The following is a 25,423-nucleotide window of genomic DNA, read 5'->3' as shown; positions in this document are numbered from 1 at the left end:
AATGGCAGCACAAGATTTATTAGTGGACACCAGAAGCAGAATCAGCTTTCTGCAAACTGAAACAACCGATAACTTCTTCCTTAGTTTTAGGATTACCAAACTATCATAAGCGATTTTTCCAAACTGTAGACTGTAAGCAAGGTTATATGACATCAGTGTTAACGCAAAAACATGGGGACAAACAACGCCCCATAGCTTACTATTCATCACCGCTAGACCCAGTGGTGCGATCCTTGCCCCACTGTGTACAAGCAGTAGTCGCAGCTGCAATGGCAGTGCAGGCTTCAGCCTCAGTAGTATTGTTCCACCCTCTCACATTGAGAGTGCCTCATGCAGTCGCGATTATTTTACTGCAAGAAAAAGTAGCATATCTTTCTCCTGCTAGACATCTTTCTTGTATGACTATACTGCTGAGCCAGCCTCATATGACAATTGAACGATGCACAGCTTTGAATCCGTCAACCTTGCTCCCAACCCCTGCAGATGGCAAATCACACTGCTGCCTGCAGGAGATTGAGCAAAAGACACTACCTAGGGAAGACCTTACAGATGTTCCCTTGGATGATGCCGAGGTGACATACTATGTGGACGGCTCGTGCAGGAGGGGTCCTACAGGACAAAATCTGGTAGAGTATGCAGTAGTTTCTGATACCATAATTTTAGAAGCAAAGTCTTTACCACACAACTTATCTGCACAAGCAGCAGAATTGATTGCCTTGACAAGGGCATGTACCTTGGCAAAAGGTAAGAAAGTAAACATTTTTACTGACAGTATGCTTTTTCTACTGTACATGTTTTTGCGCAGCAGTGAAAAAATAAAGGAATGATCACATCTACTGGTAAACCAATTAACCATGCCAATTTATCTTAGATTTGTTAGACTCTATTCAGTTACCTCAGAAAGTAGCTATTTGCAAATGTGTAGCTCATACCAAGCAACAGGATAGAATTTCAAAAGGTAATGCGAGGGCTGATACAGCTGCATAACAAGCAGCGTCAGAAGTTTTTCTTTTGAGTGAGAAATTACAACCATCTGAGATTTTAGATTTAGAAATGTTGAAAACAATGCAGACATTTACTACAAATGTAGAAAAACAGAAGTGGATAAAACGAGGAGCAATCCTTGAAGGGACTGTACATCTCCAAAAAAAAGAAACCGATCTTACCATCCAACTTGTTTAGATATGCAGCTTTGTTGAGCCATGGGCAGTGCCATGTCTCAACAAGGGGGGGGGGGGTACAGTTTTGTTTACGATGTATGGATTTACAAACTACACAAAAAATTTCTGTGCAGCATGCCATGTTTGTAACAAGCAATCATGCACAAGGGGCATTGAAACCTAAGCAAGGGAGTTTCCCTATACCACCGTATCAGTTCCATACTATTTGTATGGATTTTATAGAGCTGAACAAATGCGAAAATAAGAAATACTGCCTTGTCATTATGGATATGTTTTCCAAATGAGTGGAAGCTTTTCCAACTAAAAATCCAGATGCAGCTACTGTTGCAAAAGTCCTTGTTAAAGAAATTATTCCTAGATTTGGCATACCGGAAAAGATTTATAGTGACAATGGCACACACTTTGTAAATCAAACTATACAACAACTTAGTCGTTATTTCGGGATATCTCTGAAAAACCATTGTGCATACCACCCCCAATCTGCAGGATTAGTAGACAGGCATAATGGGGTCTTAAATAAGCTCAGAAAATTGATTAGTGAGACACAAAAGAACTGGGTGCACTGTTTACCTTTGGCACTGTTGAGCATGAGAACTGTTCCAAATGCAAAAGGGTTAACTCTCTTTGAAGTTTTGTTTGGGAGGGCATATTATACACCTCAATGGAAAGCTCTCATGTCTGCAGAGCAGGAGGCTGGCAGTTCACTTACAGGGTATATGAGGCGATTTTTGAATAACAAACTTTTGCAGTTAAATTCTGTTTCAGATGAGCAAAAGAAACCATCGGAAGCAGCAGTAGCCCCAGGCGCATGGGTCTGGGTGAAGATAGTAAAGAGAAAAAACTGGAGTTCTCCAAAGTGGGAAGGGCCGTACCAGGTACTACTGTCGACACCCACTGCAGTCAAATCGTGGAGCAAGTGTCCTGGATTCATTTGACGCACTGTAAACTGGTTAAGAACGTTGAACTGGATAAAATCCTTGTTACTGTTGTACAACGAGAACAAAATGACCAGGTATAGAGCAAACAGATACAGAACAACCTCAAAAAAACTTGCATGATTATTCTGGTAGCTATACTGATAACATTGTTCTTTTTGTTGTGGCCTTTCCTTTTTCCTGCCACAAAAGTTGAACTGATTAAACGTGATGAGCCGAACATAGACTGGCATCCAAATTTTAACACATAAGGCAATTACACGTGTGTATGCTGAGACCTTCAATGTTTCGAACTGCCGGATTTGCACAGCCATACCAAGAGCATACAGGGGGTTATTAATGACTGCAGTCCCCCTAGGGGTCGATGAGACCTGGGAAAATTTGGTTTATGACACTGTAGCTATTAAAGCATATGATAAGGTAGCACTGTATTTGCCTGAGACACAAAAGGGAATTGTATGTTTTTATAAAAATGACACAATTCAAGTGGGTTGGAGCAAGTGCAATGTGACTGTACATTACAAATGCTATACCAAAGCAAACAAAATGGGTGGAAATTGTAGTACAAATTATGACTCATTTCTTGAGTCCATGCATAATACTATTGACCAAGTGCAACGTAATCCTGTACTCTTAGGTTCATAGGTTCATACTAGGCTATCTGCCCTGGGGCAGTTATAAGCCTAGCCCGATTCTGTATGGCGTATGCCACCCCTTGATTTGAGTATACTGTGCCCTTTTTAAGGTTTAGTTTAGTGTGCCTCTGTCTAATAGTGACATGGGAGTAATCCCTGGGACAAACCTACGATCCCCCATACACCTATCGAGATTCTTCTTGAAGAGATTCAGTGAGGTGCTCTGCCTCATGAACTGGAATTCTATTCCAGAGCGAAGGGAGCCTCTGGGTTATGAACCTGTCCCTCCAGCAAGTTCTCTTTATTTCTGTGCTGAGGTTCAAGTCCCTCGAGCGTGTGGTTCTAAGGGATTTAGATTTACTGAGGTGGAGCATGTCCATTAATTCTGGATTTGACATAGCTTTGTATGTCAGGCATAGATCGCCTCGAAGTAGGCGGTATGCAACTGAGTAGAGCTGGAGTTTTTTTAACCGAGCAGCATATGGCATCTGTTTGAGACCCTTGATCCTCTTGGTGAGATACTCTTGGGGTCTTTCTAATTGCTGCAGGTTTTGGGTTAGGTACATCCCAATAGGGGCATTATATTCTATGATGGACCTGATGAGGGATGAATAAAGGGGCACGATTACCTCTCTTGATCTAGATGTGAAACCCTTTGTGATGAGGTGGGCTATGTAGAAGGTCTTTCTAACCACTTTGGCAATGTGGTTTTCAAAGGAGAGATTGCTATCAACTTGGGTCCCCAGGTCCCTAATAACTTTCTCTGTACTTAATGGGTTTCCGCCTATGTGGTAATTTGTGGGCACATTGTTTTTGCCAAAGGGTATGACTATACATTTTTTGGCATTTACAACTATCTGTAATAGGAAAATGTTTCATGCAGGGCAGCCATTTCGTAACAAAGTAACTACTAAGGTAGAGGATTGTTATTTTGTATGTGGTAAAAAAGCGTATAAATGGTTACCTGAGAGTTGGTCCAGCAGTTTTTTGGGGTACCTGGTCTTGGCTATACGACACACTGCAGTTTTGCCTCAGGAAAATATTCGAAATACCCGAGATGTGTCCAAGAAAGCTGTCAGGAAGCCTGAAAATCCAGTGGGACAGATCGAGGCAGGCTGGAAAGACCATCATACTGTGGGTACCAAACTGACGCACATGGACTTGAGCGATGCCGTCGTGGGCAGGCATATTACCTGCTTATGGTGCAGTGAAATCGGTTTGGGAGCTGCGAAAACTGTCTAAACTTCTCGAAGTAATGAGTAATGCAACTTTTTCTACTCTTGAATTAATAACTGATGAACTGAATGCTATGAGAACTGTAGTGCTCCAGAACCGAATGGCTCTTGACTTCACCCTAGCGGCGAGAGGTGGTATGTGCGCTTTAATCAAAGAAGAGTGCTGTGCGTATATACCAGATCATCAACACGAGATAAACGACCACCTTGAGGTGATACAGCAATTGTCGGCCATGACCAAACCATGCCCAAACCCTCTGACGGACTTTTTCCAGAATTTGTTCGGGGGGTGGGGTTCCATCCTAATGAACATCCTGATTGCCATTTGTGTGGGATTACTCCTAATAGGAGCTTGTATTTGTTGTGGTATCCCCTGCATGAAAAAGTTAATCAAAGAATTTATAGATATATCAGTTTCTGAGACTATGTATCAAAGTACTGAATTTAAAGAATTGTTAGAATGTGAAACACTTTCATAAGTTTAAACTGAATGACTTTCTTAACCGCAAATCCTGAATGGAAGAGGTTAGGAAAAGAAGCAAACTGTTTATTCTTTTGAAAATAGAATTAAAAAGTATTAACGGGGGGGGGAAATGTCAGAAAATATGTATTAATGTGTGTATGCTTAATACGAATTAGAAAATAAATAAGTTAACACGTTTTTCATTCTATTTTATATGCACTGTTTTATATATAGTTGAGTTTCATATGAGACTGAAAAGATGCTTTCTGAAACTTGCAAGATGCCCTCTGACCTAGTAATTGCTAGCACAGCAATATTCATGTTTATGCCTTTTGGAAATGTACTTGAGAAGCAGGTGATTATCTGCTAGGTCAGGAAAAATGAATAAATGCTATATTCTGTAAATGTAATGATTTTAAACAATCAGCTCTGTTCGAAGTATGAGAACATGTGCAGCTGCAGAGGTTTAGAGATAACATAGACAAAGGACTGTTAGAGAAATGAACTGTAATCTATACTTGCTTTGTGCTCGAATTAGCCATAGTACCTTGAATGGTAACATTGCATATATTTAACCGGTGGTTGCCAAGGCCACGTTGTTTTTCTTAGGAAGTTTCTCAAAAATTGATGGTACCAGCAGAATATTGTAAAAAACAATGACTGTAAAGTAATGATGACAAAACTTGTGATTCACTACGTCAGCTTGGTAGGCAATGTCTTATTAGAAAGTGTATAAAAATTGTAGCATTTCCTGATTCTAGTTAGACAAACTCTGTATTAGCATGTTTTTGTCTCCTTGCTGCAAGATTAAAGTGCCTTAACCTGAACCCTACCGTGTCTTGATAATTTTTAAAGTATATTTTTCCTTTGACAGAGTCGTAACCAAGAAGGTACATTGAGCTCCATCTTAAACTTGAAGGGACGTTGCTTGGTTCCACACTTTTTTAATTTAGTAGTTTATATTCCTGATACTCTTTAAGGAATATATTTTAAATGAAAGTGTTTGGTTCCTTTAATTTGCCTGTGTTTCTTTAGTTAATGATATTTTCAAAAAAATAAATGGTTTAGTACATTTCTTTTTTCCTTAGGTGAATCCAGAATTAAGGAGCCATTTTGAAGAGAAGGGGCTGAGGTTTGTTGGACAAGATGTGGAAGGAGAACGTATGGAAATAATTGAGCTAGAAGGTAAGCAAACCACACTTCAACCACACATGTGGTTTCTAATTTGTAAAGTTTGTGCTAGATATATTTATTGCTTTTTGAATATCATTTATGTAGATCCATTTTAGCACAGCTGTGTCATTTGCAAATAAGATCTCATACTAGGAACTGTGCTTGAATCTTGGGTTGGAATGTTTTTCTTCTCACTTTAGCAATTTTCTGTGAAATTCTTGTGTTCAAGAGCATGTGTACCTTTACAGGCACACAACAGTGTCATGCACTGCACTGGGTATGTCCTACCCTTGACCCTGGTAGCTTTGCCATTTGCACAATTTAGATCCGACATTAATCATGGAAAAATTCCTACTTTATTGCTTATACTTTATTGCTTAAGATAGCTAAACCATCCTGATGTTTAGCTGCTAAAGCAAAAGCTAAAACTTGCACCAGAATTGTTTGTGTGTGGGGAGTTCAGAACCTGAAGTGCTGCCATAAGGGCAAGCTTTTTTTAATCCCAGCCACCTGAAGATATTGGGGGGGGGGGGGGTCATGTTCTTCCTTTAATACTCAGAGTGGCTGTTAAGATCACCCAGCATTGGCAATCAGTGTGGATGGTCTCTTGCAGTCCTGGGCTTATGACTGAATACCAACAAAAGACTGAGGAAGCAGAGTGCAGATGAAGGGGTCAGTATGTGTGTAACTGAGTTGTTTTTCTTTGAACCTTGACACTGCTAACTTCCATCAAACAGGCTTGGAATCACTACCATTCTAACTTATCCCAAAGTTGTACAACCCTAGAGGAGTTTGCATTAAGTAAGGGTGTTACAAGGGAGAAGATGTTTGTGTGGGAGCCATGCTAGTAATTTTGAGTCTGTTTTAATAGAACAAGTTCATAGTATCAAGGTTATCTGAGAAGTAGCTTGATTAACGTGCACAGTGATCACATTCTCCTGTAAGCAAGTCCATCACTGATATAGGCTTGCAGTCTGTCATATCCTCACACTCAGCCTAGTTAGGACCCAAGTTTGTGACCATCTTCTGCTTAGGCAGACTGCAAGGGGTAGCAGGAGGCATGCTGTCAACAGCCACCTCAGGAGTGCATCCTATGATGTAAGCACCATAATTCCTCCAGTCAAACTGCCAAAACACACACGTATGCGCACACACTCCACTCCCACAAAGCTGTCACCTTGGTTGCATTTGAAATGTAGACTCTTCTCAGGAGCCCCACAACCACCACAGAGTCCAGTAGCAGCAGGACACAGTGACCCATTAGTGAGGAGGGTTCGCAGGTGTTTCCCTACAGACTGCAGCTCAGACCCCTCACTTCAGGCATTATTTCATGTCTGATAGGTCTTATCCTCACTGATGCACTCCCTCACCATTGGGGGACTTGGTTCAATGCCAGCACCATTCCCAGTGAAATTTTCTTTTTTTTCCTGTCTCCATATGGTAGGTGCTTCTCTGTGCACTGTCGATCAGCAGAATAATCTGCCTACATTATTCATATACTTAACCCCATGCCCTTCAGCCTTATATGAGAACTTCCAGTCTGTAGATGATGAGGTATGGTGTGGGTACCCCCTACCCACGCACGCACCTTCTGGGTGGGTGTCATACATCTGGAAGGCCATTATTTTTGAAGCAGGTAAAGATTGTGAAACATCCCATTCTTGCAGCATCCTCCTTCCTCAGGCTAATGATGCTCACTGTGGACTGTTTGTAGCCCCATTCCACATCACTTCTTATTGTCTGAGGGAAAAGGAAGCACTCTGGATCATAAACTTAGTCCTATCTGACTTCATAGGATATTTAGTTTTTGAATTTTTTTTTTTTATTTCCGATGAGATAATTAGGTAGATTGAAAGTAGAAGTTTTGACCATGAAGGAGATGGACAGTCGTAAAGACTTTTTTTTTTGAGATGGTATGAAGTATATTGAAGATGAGGTAGTAGATTGTGTTGTCTTGAATTAAAATTGTTCTGGCAAGTTCCTTAAAGAGATGAATAAGGCAGAATTGTAGAAGACTTTCTTGTGCATTAGTGCTACAAAAGGAGGTTGAAGTTGCCCAGAGTTGTTTTGTTTTGGGGGGATACTGTTCGTGATTTGTATAATTAGGTTAAAAATTAGTCAGTTTCCTATCCAAGTGGACAGAATTAACTGGGTGGTCACTGTCATTTGTGTTTTTTTATATATATTTATTTTTTTTTATGTTGGTGATTAGCTATTTGAAGGGTTGAGTCACATTAGAACATAGTGCCTCCCCATTCTGTTTCCTGGTCTAGGGCTGCTATAGTTATAACCTGCTTCTTTTCCAAGATTCTGTTTTTGCTAGAATGATTGGGTTTTTGGATGTGAGAAAGGAATATATCTAAGGTTTATCGTTTATCTAAGGTTTATTGTCAGTGCTTCTGTATTAATAAGGTGAACATTTAGTGATGGTAATTGTTTGAGTGTTAGGTGAGAAAGGTGTTAGTTGTCTTGGGTTTAGTTCAGCATTGCTGCTAAAGTGCAGTAACAGTTTTCTTTGAAAGAAGTGGTGTAGCTGGTGTGGTGTGTGGTTGACATTTAGTTTGGAAGGGAGCCTACTTTTGTGTGTCTAGGAGTTAGGAGTTGAGGATTGGGTGTATCATGTATTTTGTGAAAGTGGACAGGGTGATAGAAGTAAGATTGCAGTAGTGGATAACCATGTGAGCATGCTTAAATATATTTACTACAGTTACTTTTATTGTATGGTTTTTCTATTTGTGAAAATTAAAAATGGTATCCAAAGTTGTGGCATTGTCAATGAGGTGTTTGTGGGATTGCATGATATTTAAATAAAGTGGGGAAAGAGGGAGGTAGTGCAGAAGTTTGTTTGGAAGTATAGATATGGTGTGTATCATAGTGGCATAGGTATGTTTAGGAACAATTGTGGGTGGATTGAATAAGTATGTTTGGGGAGTGCGTCTGACTGTAAGTTTGGAGAGGAGCAGGGTGGCTGGGGAATTGGGGGGGGGGGTTGAAGCAGAAACAACTCCTGCTTCAGTTGAAGTCAGTCTACTTGTAAGAGAATTAGAAAATTCAACCACAAAAAAAAGTCCACCGGAAAATCAATGTCAGGTACTTTCGTCCACTTCATGTTGATCATCAGAACATATCAAATCCCTGAAAAGTCTCTATATAAATAGTACATGTCACTACCCACGATCACAAATGTAAAGATGCATACACACTAAGAAGTTGAATATATTTGATTTGTGATTGATTGCAGATAAAATCCCACAATTGTTCGATGTCTCTTAAACAATAACCTTACCCTAATTATAAAAACATTAACCTTACCCTAATTATAAAAGATTATGTACAACCCTAAAATTCTCAAGTAAATAAATATATCAGTCTTAGTTTAGCTGCTCTCATTTTCAATGATCGAGACCATTATGTTCAAGATAGTCTGAGACAGTGAGATCTGTAGTAAAGACGACCATCCTTAGTATTAGGGCAGTTCAACACACAAAACTTCCTCAAACTATTTGGGCTACAGTCATAATGTGCTGGAAAGACCTCCCTTTCCATATCCTTCTCTTGCCAGACATGAGCTCACAACAAGAAAAGGTGTTTGGATACTTTCGGATTTTCGCAAGCTATAATTAAAACTACCCACTTTTTAATCTCCTCTAGGAAGAGTCCTCTTGCTTTCTGATCACCATTTTTTCCATCGTTCTTACTTGTTAGGTGAGTTTTAGAAGATTTTTCTATCCATTTTTCCCCTTATGTCGCATAGTTGGGAATTTTTCTGAATCCTTCCATCTTTAATTCTCTGCTTAATATTTACTTTATCGCCACCCCCCCCCCCCCCCGAAAAAAAGGTTTTGTTTTTTTGATAGGGATCTCTCCCTGACTAATCGGTACTGACTAGACATTTTGCCGGTGTAAGTGCAGGACCAAAATCCCATTGTAGGATATGCACCAGCTTTGCTTAATTTTGAGGTAGTGAGAGATTAAGGGTATTCTTTGCCAGGCTTTTTATGTCTACCATGTTGTGGATTAAAAAAAGACTATGCTAAAGCTGCCTTCTCCGACTTTGGAGCTGGTAATTTGTATCTTGTGCTGATTTATCTAAATGCAAGCACCACAAGGTTGCTAAATCCAATATTCTCAAGATTTTGCTAGCTCCCAAAGCAAAGGAAAGAATGGAAGGTGATGTGCAAAGTTATTTTGTAGATAAAGCAACAACCACGGTGTCCACCAACAAATTTATTATAAAAAACTTTAGTCTCTGACGTCTCGGCCAAAGCCTTCAAGGAGAATGACACACAATAAAAAATGTAGCAATATATACACCAATATACAGACTAATTATTCAATTATATCCTAACAATCAATCAAGTAATGCCTTCCAATTGAACTCCTCATTAAGCCCATATGAAGACATAGTTTTAAACTTTAAAATAAACATAGCTTCTTTCTGTAATAAAAAAGTTTTAACATTCACATTGTGGTATGCAGAAATACAGACCTGTTCTAAAACAGTACCTTTCAAACCAACACTACAACCCCCATGAAATTGTGCAAAATGCAAAGCTACAGGGATTTCTTCATTAGCATTATTTATGTCTCTAATGTGCTCTAAGAGCCTCACTTTAAATGCCCTTTTAGTCTCTCCAATATAAAATTTTTTACAAGGACATTGTAGAGAATGTACAACACCTACTGAATTGCAATGAAAACAATTCTTAATACTAAATTTTATATTATTAATAAAAGAAAAATAAGGCACAATGTATTTACAAGCTTTGCACTTTCCACAAGGGAAAGTGCCAACATTGGCAGGTTCCCTGTACACTACTAGTGGAGGTAGACTAAACTTTTCACCAAAAAATTTTTTATATTTTTTCCCCTACGATATGAGAATTTTAAATTCAGATCCAACCAATGTTGTACACTCCTTAAAGAACATAAAAAGTGCCAAAAACGGGTAACAATGTCAAGAAATTCTGTAGTGAAACAACCAAAAGTAGTGACAAAATATATAGCTTCTTTTTTGTCCCGTGTTCTACCATTCGGATAGACATCAGGACCATAAAAAACAGAATTTGTACGCACTACTGGTTTGTTACCGTTATACAGCCTATTAAAGCTGTTTCTCAAAATTCCATTACTATAGCCTTGGGCTGAAAATGATTGTACCATAGACTTTAGTTCTTTATGAAATATTTCTGACTTGTTACACAGTCTATGGATTCGTAACATTTCACCATAAGGTAGAGCATTTAATATGCAAGAAGGATGGCCACTTGTGCCATGTAAATATTGAAATCCCCCTTCAAACTTTTTATTAAGGGAAGTAACCAAATTAATACCATCAGAAATATTTAATATAACATTTAAAAAGGGAACAATAGTCCCAACTTTCAACCCATCAAATTGTAACATATATCTATTCTTATTAATATTGAAAAATTCCATTATTGCAGTTTTACTACCATCAACTAGGAATATCAAATCATCTACGTGCCTATAGTATTGAATCACATGTGTGGAAAAAATTGTTTGTAAATAACCTCTAACTCAAATAACCCCATAAAAAGATTGGCATACATGGGGGCAAAAGCAACCCCCATGGCCGTACCCTGTAACTGCTGGTATATAGTGTTATTAAATTCAAAAAAATTGAGTCAGACAAAAATGAACCAATTCAACTATATATTCTGTAGCAGGGGATTCTCCTAAAAAGAACCTGATAGCTTCCATCCCAAACTGATGTTTAATATTTGTGTATAGGCTCTTAACATCAATAGTAACCCACAGCATATTGTGATTAAATTGTACCTTTTTAATTTTCTCCAAAAAATCAAAAACATCAGTTATATAAGATGGTAATTTAATGACATATGGAGAAAGAAAATGATGCAAAAAAATACCTAAATTATGTAAAAAAATAATGAGAACCTGAAACTATAGGCCTACCTGGAGGTTTTAACAAATTCTTATGTATTTTAGGCAGACAGTAGAATAAAGCCATTGTACAACCTTCTACTTTAAATTTATTCTTAACTTCTGCCTGACAAAAATAACCTAGTCTAACCCCTTTATTAATGAGGTCCAAATATTCATCAATGGATGTAGTATACACACTCAAATCAGCTATTTTATACATGCTAATATCACTTAAATGTTCCATGCACATAACCAAATAATTCGAATAATGCATGACTACCAATTTATTGCCCTTATCAGCTGGCTTAAATACAATATCACTTAACCTACCAAGTGACAACAAGGCTTTCCATTCATCATACTGCATATTATACTGTTTGATTTTTTACACATAAACTCTTTATATGCTACCTCAGTAAAATGATTTATCAAATTAACACACTGACAAACATCTACATTCAAACTATTAGGAATAAAATTACTTGAAGGAACGTTGGTCGTATCAAATTTGCAATAGGCATTTGTTTCATTATCTGACATGCACGAGTAGAAACTATCAGAAAGACTACTACTATTGCTATCATCACACACTGTAGAAGGAAAAAAGTGATTACACTTAAAAAAAAAATATTTTAAATGTAATTTTCTACCAAATGAGTACACGTCTTTTTGCATGTCATGAAGTCGCGTAACCACTGTGGGGATAAATTTCAATCCCCTATTCAACACAGACATTTCTATGTCGCTAAACTCATAACTTGACAAATTAATGACATACTCTTTGGTATTAAAAGCAGTAGGTTCAAAATTAAAGTCATCGTTTACTACGTTTAAATCCCCCCTGTCCAGAACGCTGTCCGCCTGCATTGGAAAATTGGTCCCATGTCTGTTTCTGTCCCTGAGCATTTGAAAATGAAGTAGTGGAGTCGCCACGAAAAGTATGACGGAAGCTGTCCCTTTGTTGAGCTGCGGGAAGCATGAGATACTCAGAATCGTTGTTGTCCTCTTCAAACGAAGTGTATCCACCTTCTGATGCTGAAGAATAATGCGACTGATTCACAACCGTATTAGGTTGAAACCTAACCTGTTTGCGCCCCTTATTACGTTGTGCCCTGGAAAGGAAAGCTCTATTGGTCTCATAGTCGCGCACATCACGCAACAGCTTTCCTTTTTTCTTATCAATCAAAATTGCTTCATATTCTTTCAGTTTAAAATTAGTTTGTTTAAGGAATTCATCAAATGTAGAGGCAGGCACATTAAGTCAGCACACAATTTTTTTATATTTGAACACAGTTCCTTTTGTTTAAGCTGGTCGCGTTCAATCGGAATGTGCAACCATTCGGTCACACATTTGTGAGCAGCATTAACCCATCTCTTGTGAAAAAGACAATCTGTGTCCAAAGACAAATTAAACGGAGTAGTGGGGTCCTTAAAGACCCTAAGGCCCCTCGGTGTGGTTTCAGTCTCTAGATATTTCTGCTATAATATAATTCTCAAGTAAATAAACACATCAGTCTTAGTTTAGCTGCTCTCATTTTCAGTGATCGAGACCATTATGTTCAAAATAGTCTGAGACGGTGAGATCTGTAGTAAAGATGACCATCCTTAGTATTAGGGCAGTTCAACACATAAAACTTCCTCAAACTATTTGGGCTACAGTCATAATGTGCTGGAAAGACCTCCCTTTCCATATCCTTCTCTTGCCAGACATGAGCTCACAACAAGAAAAGGTGTTTGGATACTTTCGGATTTTTAGCTATAATTAAAACTACCCACTTTTTAATCTCCTCTAGGAAGAGTCCTCTTGCTTTCTGATCACCATTTTTTCCATCGTTCTTACTTGTTAGGTGAGTTTTAGAAGATTTTTCTATCCATTTTTCCCCTTATGTCGCATAGTTGGGAATTTTTCTGAATCCTTCCATCTTTAATTCTCTGCTTAATATTTACTTTATCGCCACCCCCCCCCCCCCCGAAAAAAAGGTTTTGTTTTTTTGATAGGGATCTCTCCCTGACTAATCGGTACTGACTAGACATTTTGCCGGTGTAAGTGCAGGACCAAAATCCCATTGTAGGATATGCACCAGCTTTGCTTAATTTTGAGGTAGTGAGAGATTAAGGGCATTCTTTGCCAGGCTTTTTATGTCTACCATGTTGTGGATTAAAAAAAGACTATGCTAAAGCTGCCTTCTCCGACTTTGGAGCTGGTAATTTGTATCTTGTGCTGATTTATCTAAATGCAAGCACCACAAGGTTGCTAAATCCAATATTCCCAAGATTTTGCTAGCTCCCAAAGCAAAGGAAAGAATGGAAGGTGATGTGCAAAGTTATTTTGTAGATAAAGCAACAACCACGGTGTCCACCAACAAATTTATTATAAAAAACTTTAGTCTCTGACGTCTCGGCCAAAGCCTTCAAGGAGAATGACACACAATAAAAAATGTAGCAATATATACACCAATATACAGACTAATTATTCAATTATATCCTAACAATCAATCAAGTAATGCCTTCCAATTGAACTCCTCATTAAGCCCATATGAAGACATAGTTTTAAACTTTAAAATAAACATAGCTTCTTTCTGTAATAAAAAAGTTTTAACATTCACATTGTGGTATGCAGAAATACAGACCTGTTCTAAAACAGTACCTTTCAAACCAACACTACAACCCCCATGAAATTGTGCAAAATGCAAAGCTACAGGGATTTCTTCATTAGCATTATTTATGTCTCTAATGTGCTCTAAGAGCCTCACTTTAAATGCCCTTTTAGTCTCTCCAATATAAAATTTTTTACAAGGACATTGTAGAGAATGTACAACACCTACTGAATTGCAATGAAAACAATTCTTAATACTAAATTTTATATTATTAATAAAAGAAAAATAAGGCACAATGTATTTACAAGCTTTGCACTTTCCACAAGGGAAAGTGCCAACATTGGCAGGTTCCCTGTACACTACTAGTGGAGGTAGACTAAACTTTTCACCAAAAAATGTTTTATATTTTTTCCCCTACGATATGAGAATTTTAAATTCAGATCCAACCAATGTTGTACACTCCTTAAAGAACATAAAAAGTGCCAAAAACGGGTAACAATGTCAAGAAATTCTGTAGTGAAACAACCAAAAGTAGTGACAAAATATATAGCTTCTTTTTTGTCCCGTGTTCTACCATTCGGATAGACATCAGGACCATAAAAAACAGAATTTATGCGCACTACTGGTTTGTTACCGTTATACAGCCTATTAAAGCTGTTTCTCAAAATTCCATTACTATAGCCTTGGGCTGAAAATGATTGTACCATAGACTTTAGTTCTTTATGAAATATTTCTGACTTGTTACACAGTCTATGGATTCGTAACATTTCACCATAAGGTAGAGCATTTAATATGCAAGAAGGATGGCCACTTGTGCCATGTAAATATTGAAATCCCCTTCAAACTTTTTATTAAGGAAGTAACCAAATTAATACCATCAGAAATATTTAATATAACATTTAAAAAGGGAACAATAGTCCCAACTTTCAACCCATCAAATTGTAACATATATCTATTCTTATTAATATTGAAAAATTCCATTATTGCAGTTTTACTACCATCAACTAGGAATATCAAATCATCTACGTGCCTATAGTATTGAATCACATGTGTGGAAAAAATTGTTTGTAAATAACCTCTAACTCAAATAACCCCATAAAAAGATTGGCATACATGGGGGCAAAGCAACCCCATGGCGTACCCTGTAACTGCTGGTATATAGTGTTATTAAATTCAAAAAATTGAGTCAGACAAAAATGAACCAATTCAACTATATATTCTGTAGCAGGGGATTCTCCTAAAAAGAACCTGATAGCTTCCATCCCAAACTGATGTTTAATATTTGTGTATAGGCTCTTAACATCAATAGTAACCCACAGCATATTGTGATTAAATTGTACCTTTTTAATTTTCTCCAAAAAATCAAAAACATCAGTTATATAAGATGGTAATTTAATGACATATGGAGAAAGAAAATGATGCAAAAAAATACCTAAATTATGTAAAAAAATAATGAGAACCTGAAACTATAGGCCTACCTGGAGGTTTTAACAAATTCTTATGTATTTTAGGCAGACAGTAGAATAAAGCCATTGTACAACCTTCTACTTTAAATTTATTCTTAACTTCTGCCTGACAAAAATAACCTAGTCTAACCCCTTTATTAATGAGGTCCAAATATTCATCAATGGATGTAGTATACACACTCAAATCAGCTATTTTATACATGCTAATATCACTTAAATGTTCCATGCACATAACCAAATAATTCGAATAATGCATGACTACCAATTTATTGCCCTTATCAGCTGGCTTAAATACAATATCACTTAACCTACCAAGTGACAACAAGGCTTTCCATTCATCATACTGCATATTATACTGTTTGATTTTTTACACATAAACTCTTTATATGCTACCTCAGTAAAATGATTTATCAAATTAACACACTGACAAACATCTACATTCAAACTATTAGGAATAAAATTACTTGAAGGAACGTTGGTCGATCAAATTTGCAATAGGCATTTGTTTCATTATCTGACATGCACGAGTAGAAACTATCAGAAAGACTACTACTATTGCTATCATCACACAGTGTAGAAGAAAAAAATTGGTTACACTTAAAGTATTTTAGATGTAATTTTCTACCAAAAGAATACACATCCTTTTGTATGTCATGAAGTCGCGTAACTACTGTGGGGATAAATTTCAATCCCCTATTCAGAACAGACATTTCTATGTCGCTAAACTCATAACTTGACAAATTAATGACATACTCTTTGGTATTAAAAGCAGTAGGTTCAAAATTAAAGTCATCGTTTACTACGTTTAAATCCCCCCTGTCCAGAACGCTGTCCGCCTGCATTGGAAAATTGGTCCCATGTCTGTTTCTGTCCCTGAGCATTTGAAAATGAAGTAGTGGAGTCGCCACGAAAAGTATGACGGAAGCTGTCCCTTTGTTGAGCTGCGGAAGCATGAGATACTCAGAATCGTTGTTGTCCTCTTCAAACGAAGTGTATCCACCTTCTGATGCTGAAGAATAATGCGACTGATTCACAACCGTATTAGGTTGAAACCTAACCTGTTTGCGCCCCTTATTACGTTGTGCCCTGGAAAGGAAAGCTCTATTGGTCTCATAGTCGCGCACATCACGCAACAGCTTTCCTTTTTTCTTATCAATCAAAATTGCTTCATATTCTTTCAGTTTAAAATTAGTTTGTTTAAGGAATTCATCAAATGTAGAGGCAGGCACATTAAGTCAGCACACAATTTTTTTATATTTGAACACAGTTCCTTTTGTTTAAGCTGGTCGCGTTCAATTGGAATGTGCAACCATTCGGTCACACATTTGTGAGCAGCATTAACCCATCTCTTGTGAAAAAGACAATCTGTGTCCAAAGACAAATTAAACGGAGTAGTGGGGTCCTTAAAGACCCTAAGGCCCCTCGGTGTGGTTTCAGTCTCTAGATATTTCTGCTATAATATAATTCTCAAGTAAATAAACACATCAGTCTTAGTTTAGCTGCTCTCATTTTCAGTGATCGAGACCATTATGTTCAAAATAGTCTGAGACGGTGAGATCTGTAGTAAAGATGACCATCCTTAGTATTAGGGCAGTTCAACACATAAAACTTCCTCAAACTATTTGGGCTACAGTCATAATGTGCTGGAAAGACCTCCCTTTCCATATCCTTCTCTTGCCAGACATGAGCTCACAACAAGAAAAGGTGTTTGGATACTTTCGGATTTTCACAAGATATAATTAAAACTACCCACTTTTTAATCTCCTCTAGGAAGAGTCCTCTTGCTTTCTGATCACCATTTTTTCCATCGTTCTTACTTGTTAGGTGAGTTTTAGGAGATTTTTCTATCCATTTTTCCCCTTATGTCGCATAGTTGGGAATTTTTCTGAATCCTTCCATCTTTAATTCTCTGCTTAGTATTTGCTTTATCGCCACCCCCCCCCCCCCAAAAAAAATCGGTACTGACTAGACATTTTGCTGGTGTAAGTGCAGGACCAAAATCCCATTGTAGGATATGCACCAGCTTTGCTTAATTTTGAGGTAGTGAGAGATTAAGGGCATTCTTTGCCAGGCTTTTTATGTCTACCATGTTGTGGATTAAAAAAAGACTATGCTAAAGCTGCCTTCTCCGACTTTGGAGCTGGTAATTTGTATCTTGTGCTGATTTATCTAAATGCAAGCACCACAAGGTTGCTAAATCCAATATTCTCAAGCTTTTGCTAGCTCCCAAAGCAAAGGAAAGAATGGAAGGTGATGTGCAAAGTTATTTTGTAGATAACACAAACATCTTCTCTAAAGTCTATTTCTCAGGCTACTTTGGCCAGCAAGGGAGACATCTCAAATTTTAAGCCATAGACAAGCCCTCCTCCAGTGTTTGTGCTTATGGCCAAACTTGACTGATATTCAGCCTCTCCAGCCCATGATTTTGCAGCTCAGAAGTTCACAAACTTATTGCCCACGTTTGTCAGAGGCCTGGGTTTCATGATAGTGGCATTTCCCATGGAACCTAACTAGATATGTTAGAATTTTAAAGTTGACACTTGGAATACAGTGGTCTCCGATATCAAGCCAGGTATCACAGCAGATTCATAGGCAATTACTAGTTATTGATCCAGGAACATCTTTAGAAGTCTGTCCATACATTCTCATGAAATTTTTAAGTCTTGTATTTTAAGTACAAATAACCCAGAGGTGAGCAGAACATTTACATGTTGCCCCATTCATGAGGGACAGAAGCACTAAACCAGGGGTGAATTTGCAGTTACCCAAAGATTCATCTAAATTATTTGAATAGTGTAATAGAAATATATTGCTTTACGTTTAGAGGAAGCATATTCCAAAGAAGTGGTATTCTCTGTGATACATATTTCTCCCCAACATGTGCTATTGATGCTGTAAAACAGCTTTAGATCTTTTGATTGAATGTTTATACCCCCACTAGACTTGAAGATGTGCAGTACATGTGACAGGATAGGGTCTGTTCGGGCTGTGTACACGCAGCACAGATCACCTATCAGTAGCCTGTTTGACACAGAAAACAGTAACACACAAGCTTTGAGGTGGTATATATAGATTTATAATGTAGGCCCTTGATTTTCTTGCGTCAGAATTTCCAGGTTCTGCAGGTCACATGCACACTGGTGAATTCATCTGTCCAGTCTTCAAGAAACTGTCCATTTTACAGTCCTACCCCGCTACTGGCAGTCACTATGGATATTCTGCACTAGTGTAAAAATGGGTATTACCAACAGCAGAGTGTCCAGGATATCTGGACACATCCAGAGGCCAGGCTACACATCACTTTTTTGGAGATGAAGACAGTCTTTCATATTACAGCATTCATGTCACCCTGATTATAGCAGAGGTATGGTGCATCAAAAAAACTAAGGAGAATCCATTCCTATGTCTTGTGTCAAGTGATGAGAGGGTGAGAATGGGCTGTATTTTATTTTCCAGTCGCCTTTATAGTAGCTAGTCTTATTTTTGTGAAGCCAGTTATCCTCCGGACATGCTTAAGCAGTATTTGCTTATGCCATGCAAGATATACCTCAAGCTGTCTGTAGTTTGAAAAGTTTTTTGTTGCAGTGTGGAAACTTTTTTCTCTTGCTGGGACAAGTCTTGCTGTGACCTTTTTGCCTCCCTGCCAATATCAAATACAGCAACTTTTCTTTAGTTCCTTCCCTGGGGGAATGCCTCAGGGGATGCTGTCCTACAGAAATGACCCCCTGGACTTCTCTGTGCTTTCCCCTAATTTCCTCTGATGGTGAGGTTATCAAGAAATTAGGGGGGAAAAGTCCAAAACATTTTAATACCTCCCTTTTGTCTCTCTGGATATGGATCCCTCTGCTTATGCCTCACTTCTTGGAGAAGTTTCTCCAAACATGTCCATTCAGGATCCTGCTATTCTGTCCCTCAGATAAGCCTCATCTGAACTCCATTACCTATGCCTAACCATATGGTTTCTGTACTTAACTGTACAAGACAGTAGCATAGTTTTTTTCTGTCCAGAATAGATTCTTGTATCTTCCTAGTGACCTAACATAAGGAAATCTTAAGAGTAAGTGAATCTACTTTTACATGTGGACTTCATCAAACAATTAAGTACATTTTATATGCATTTCTGACTTTTTGCAAGGGGAAAATTCACTGTATTTACCTTTGAGTTTACAAAGCCTACTTGAAAGGTGCTTTATTTTTAAGACCACATTCCTCTTTCAGATTTACTTTGTACTGCCCATTTCTACTTTTTAATCTGGCAGCTTCAGCAGAATTTAAACTCTGGAAAACTCTCATCCTTCTCGTTACAACATTAACTAGAATGATCAGAGTCCTAGCCTGCTTCAGTAGAACCACCTTATTTAACTTTTATAAATATACAGAGTAATCTTTTGTACTAATCTACCTTTTATGCCTAAAGTTATGACTGAAATGAATCTCATGCTGTCCATTCATCAACCAGTTTTCTTTTCCAGATATATATGTGTGTGTGTGTGTGTGTATACATATATATATATATATATATATATATATACATATATATATATATATATATATATATATATATATATATATATATATATATATATATATATATAAAAGGTAAATACAATGTGGTAAGGGAAGACTGAACTCTTTCCCTTTTCAAACAGGAAACATCCAAAGTGACTCTGACAAATGTATTACGTCATCATCAATCAATTCCCCTTTTCCCATTTTTCTACATGTGATAGAGATGTTACATGAACTGTCACCATCTTTCTTGATTCACTGTCACTCTCCTACCTTCTTCTGCGGTCATGCTTGACTTTTGCAGGTCTTTCACACAGTCACTCTTTGCTAGATACCCTTGTTTCCTCTTGCTTTCTTCCTGTCTCTTTCAAATCATTGTCACCAGGTTATCCTCTGCTTTCCTGCTTATGTGCCAAACACTATAGTCTTGTTTTCTTTGACTTTCTATACAATTGGAGCTACTTTGGCTTCTGCTGTGATCTCATTTCATCTGTTTTAATGTACATCCTAACCATTTCAGGCACTTCATCTCCATAACCTGTAGCTTCCTTAACTGCTTTGCCTTCACTGCCCAGGTTTCTCTTCTGTACAGTAGTACTGGTTGCGCCATGTTTTTTATACCTTGCTTTTCAGCTTCTTTGGCATTTTTCTGCCATACACTACCCCTGATACTCTTACAGTTGTCTGTACCCCCTCTGTTTCCAGCTTTGACCTCCTCATTCAGACTTCCTTTCTTCTCCACCATCCACCCAGACACTTGAATCTGTCCACCTGTTGCACTGTTTTCCTTCTATCTCAATTCTCAACTCCTTCTGATTTCCTGTTTACTGCCATGACAACTGCTTTGTCTTCTGCATTCTGTTTCATCCTGGTTCTTTCAGTTTTATTCTAGTTCCCCATTCTTTTGTTGAAGTTCTTGTCCAGAGTCTGCTTGTAACACCACATCATCTGCATACAGCAGCTTTGTTACTCTGTCTTCTCTGGCCTGTTAATGTAGTGCATCACCTGTTATAACAGCAGTGGGCTCAGAGCTGAACACACCGATGCTCTGGGAACCCCTGTTCCAGCTGACCTAACATCTCCCAGCATTAGTCCTGTTACAAAGGATGGTCCTGCTCATCCAGATCTGTGATTACTGCTTTTCACCACCTTTCATATTTCTTACCCCTCCCCACCACCACTCTGCTTTGGATAACATTTGATGTTCTGTATTGACTGGCATCTTCCCCAGGAAACACTTGTGTCTTCAGGTGGAAGTTCGGCCTTGGGTCATGTGCTGTAAACTTACAAAGGATGCTGTTCTTGCAGTGACTTCTTGACATCTAGGAGGAGGACACCCTTTATTTGCCTGGTTGTGTACCTTCAAGCTTCTTCCTTTGCGATTAATTCAGTCTAACACAAGGCTCAAAGTCTAGAGTGTTCTTTCCCCTTGCCCATCAGAGGGCTATAAAGCTCTGGTCAAGTGTGGCAGGCAAATGTTCTCCTTTGCCATCTTTTTATATAAAGTACTTCACTCTTCTCACTTGTCCAGGTTCTAATACTGCCTAGTGGGTCAGGCTCTATAGAAACTTTCTTCCCTCCTTTAGTATAGGCTTAAGAAGGTAAGTGGTCAGGACTTCCAAGATGGCTGCATATAGAGTAACAGCTTGTGTCTAGCTCTCCCAGTGTGAAAACAGAAACTCAGCGGGAAAGCCAGTAGACTTGTGTTTATGGGTAAGTTTAAGTAACTGGCTAGTAAGTGCACTGCCTGGATGCCAGGAATAAATACATGACATCTAAAAAAACAGCTACAAAAAGTGAGGAAGAAATACTGACTGTGAGAGTTCTGCAGCTGTTCCACAAAAAACAATACAACCTTCAGACATGACTTTCAATAACCTACAGGAAGATGCAAGACAACTGCATACAGACCTGGTTAAAATAAACAAAACACAGATGGAGTATATCAACACAACAAAAGGCTGGAAAAAATTGAAGCTTTAAACAGATATTCGGATGAGATGATAAAGCTGCAAAAATCAGAGGTCAAAATAAAGAAAAGAATGGCTACTCAGGAACAGATTTTCAAAAAAAAATAATAGAATTAGAGGACAGAGCATGTACAGAAAACCTGAGATTTTTCAGCTATGCCTTAGAAGCTGGGAGGAACAGACTGCATTAATTTTATGAAAGCACAAATAAGCAACTGGACTGGTATTCCACAGTAGGACTTGTTGAAAAGACACATCGTGTGTATGCTCCAGACCTGGCTATAAGAAAGCAACCTAGACCTTTAATAGTAAAGATGCAATCCTGCCAGCAGAAGTTGATTCTGACAAAATTGTGGCAGAAGGACAAAAGTACTAAAGGTGGGAGACACCAGTGTGTTTGTGGAGAATTACTCATCTTACACCAGACAGAAGAGGAGCAACTTTATTCCAGTATCGAAGGAATGTTGAGATGCAGGTGTGAGATTCAAACTGCTATATCCAGTGGTCTTCAAGGTATTCTTCCCTGGAGGGCAAAATCATTTTTTGATGAAGTACATGCTAAGGAGGGGATACAAAAGTTTGTCCAGCAAAGTGAGATGTGAAACATATGAAGATTCTGCTTCTTGTCCTGGTAATAAGGACCACAGAGACTGTACACGTGAACCCCTTCCCACTGTTTCTATGGAAAATGTTGGACAGAAGGAAGGGAGCATGAGAGTTGAAGAATTGAGAGTACATTGGAAATAGGTTCATAGGTTGGTACTGGGCAATCTGCCCAAAGGCATATATTAGCCCAGCCATGTTGTGCGGTATTAACCGCCCCTTTAGTAGTTCCCCAGACTCTTGTACTAGCAGCTAGTACCCTTGGCCCCTATCTAGTAGTGCTGTTGGTGTGATCCTCTGTGTGAACTTTCTGTTACCCATCCACTCATCAAGGTTCCTCTTGAAGAGTGATAGCGCGGGGCTCTGTCTTATGTAGATCGGAACCCTGTTCCATAGTAAGGGAAGTCTCTGCGAAGGGAATCTATCCCTCCAGCATGTTCTATTCATTGTTGTGTTGAGGTTTATATCCCTAGAGCGTGTAGCTCGAGTAGATTTGGTTTTGCTAAGATGGAGCATGTTCAACAATTCTGGGTTGGACATGGCTCTGTACATTAGACAGAGATTGCCTCCGAGAAAGCGGTATGCAACAGAGAACAGTCTTAGTTTTTTCAATCATGCTGCATAGGGCAACTGTCTGAGGCCAGTAATCCTCTCGGTTAGGTACCTTTGTGGTCTCTCCAGCTGCTGGAGATGTCTAGCCAGGTACATTCCAATTGGTGCATTGTACTCAGTAATGGGTCTGATTAGGGAAGAGTAGAGGGGCACCATTACATCCTTAGATCTTAATGCGAACCCTTTCGTGATCAGATGGGTCACACAGAAGGATTTTCTAACCACTTTGGCAACATGGTCATCAAAGAAAAGCTGACTATTTACTTGGGTCCCTAGATCCCTTATTTCTTCAGATTTCAGGGGATTACCTCCTATGTTGTAGTTTGCGGTTACTCTGTTTTTTCCAAAGGGGATTACTACGCAGTTTTTTGCATTTAGCTTGAGACCATGGCTTTGACACCATGCATCAGTCTCATTTAGGCCCTTCTGGAGGATCTCCATGTCGGCCGGAGACTCTTTTATAGCACTCAGTTTGCAGTCGTCCGCAAACTGTCAGCCACAGCCCTTCCATGCTTGCCTGTACTTCTGAGAAGTATATGCCAAAATAAAGGAAATGAAGGAGAGACAGGATTTTGGAGATAAACAGTAATAAAACCAGTACTTAATATGGGATTACAGTGCAATAATTATATTTGTGAAATATGACAACAAGGAAATCTGGAAATATTTAACTTTTTCAGAGTTTGACTTGAGGATTCTACAGCATATTCCCTACTTCATGTCATTAATGTTCGGAAAAATGCTTTGGGGAGGGCAAGAGGAGGGAGAAAGTTTAAGTTTTTTTTTTTCTTAAATAGTACACATTTTGTAGTATGTGGTTTTCTTTACATGCTATAACGCTTTTTCAGTTCTTTAAGTGTATTGGGGATTGTAAACGGTTGATGCCATTCGTTTTTTTTTTTCCGTTCTCCCTCTCTTCAGTTTTAAGAAATGTCGGCACTGCAATGCATTAAAAAAGCCTGGTTAAAAAGCATGATTAAAGAGAGATTAATGTGCTTTTTCTCATTCTTGCATGGGGAAATGAGTGCATTAAAAACATTCTATTGCTTTAACGAGTTTTAAGAGAGCAAATAAATGAAAGAACATTGAATATTATGTGGCTTTTTTCTAGCAAGTACATTATGCTCAGTAACAATTCTGCAGCTGGTTTCCATGGAAACAATCTGATGGAGACTGGCTACAGTCTTGTGGCTAGTGATTGGCTGGGGGGATAGAGAACTTGGCTGAGAGTGTTCTCGGAAGGCATTAAGATGTTTTCCCAAAGTAGATAATGTTCTCTGAAAGCATTCAGGGGTTTTCCCAGCTGGGAGAGCTATAAAGACCAGACAAAACCAATCATCACATAGTAGAAGCACAGGTTACACCATGCATGTTAGCATGGATGAACTTTCTTTTAGGTTAACTCAAGTCTGTGAGTGTGGCTATCAGTTTGGGACTTTTGTTCCTCTTAGGAGGTTAAAACTTCAATATTTGAAGGTGTACATAGTTTTGTGTTGGTGTTAACAGGTTTTAGGGGGTATTTGTTTTTTTTGAGGGCTTTCAATAAAATAAGTTCTATAAGGTGTGACATAGGCTTAAGTGGATATGACGAGAAACAATTGTAAAAAAGTTCAACCTGCCAAACAGTGTATGCATCTAACACAAAAGCTGGAACTTGACATTTAACAAAAAAGGTGCTGTGCATAAAAGGTGGGAATAATAACTTTTTAATGCAGTGATTTTTTTTTTCTTTAATGTCTTTAAATGTAAATGGTTTCACAGAAAAATACAAACAAGCAAGAGTAGTGAGCGATATTAAAAATGTAGAGTGCAAATAACTATGTTGCAGGAGATGTGCATAGAAAAAAGAACATGTAAATTTGATAGAGAGGTTTTAAGGATGATTATTCAGCTGAGAATATCTGGGACAAAGAAAAAGAGGAGCACTTATATTAATTACAAGAGGAACTCCAATAGTGATGGAAGATAAAAAAGATAATGGCAGATTTGTAATAAGGGGCTACTGGCATGGGAGGAGGAATACACTGGCATGTATTTACATTCCACCTAAAACTGCTGTAATGGAGCTTAAGAAAATTCTGGGAGACCTAATCAGTTTTTCAGCAAGGAGTATCACTCATAGATGGGGACTGGA

At 38.3% G+C, this 25,423-nt stretch overlaps 1 protein-coding gene across 1 annotated transcript in view; it reads left to right on the top strand.

Moving 5' to 3' along the window:
- CTPS1 (CTP synthase 1) overlaps window positions 1-25,423 on the top strand; it is a gene marked incomplete in the record, with an annotated part of 606,469 nt that overhangs the window by 574,229 nt on the left and 6,817 nt on the right. Inside the window, 1 exon segment of the mRNA XM_044060229.1 lies at window positions 5,538-5,634. Coding sequence (XP_043916164.1) covers window positions 5,538-5,634 — 97 coding nt within the window.

Source organism: Protopterus annectens, chromosome 1.part2 (genome assembly GCF_019279795.1).
Source record: "Protopterus annectens isolate FY-2018-M chromosome 1.part2, PAN1.0, whole genome shotgun sequence".
Lineage (NCBI taxonomy): Eukaryota > Metazoa > Chordata > Ceratodontiformes > Protopteridae > Protopterus > Protopterus annectens.
The sequence above is the reverse complement of the archived record's forward strand: the minus strand, read 5'-3'. Positions and strand labels throughout refer to the sequence as shown.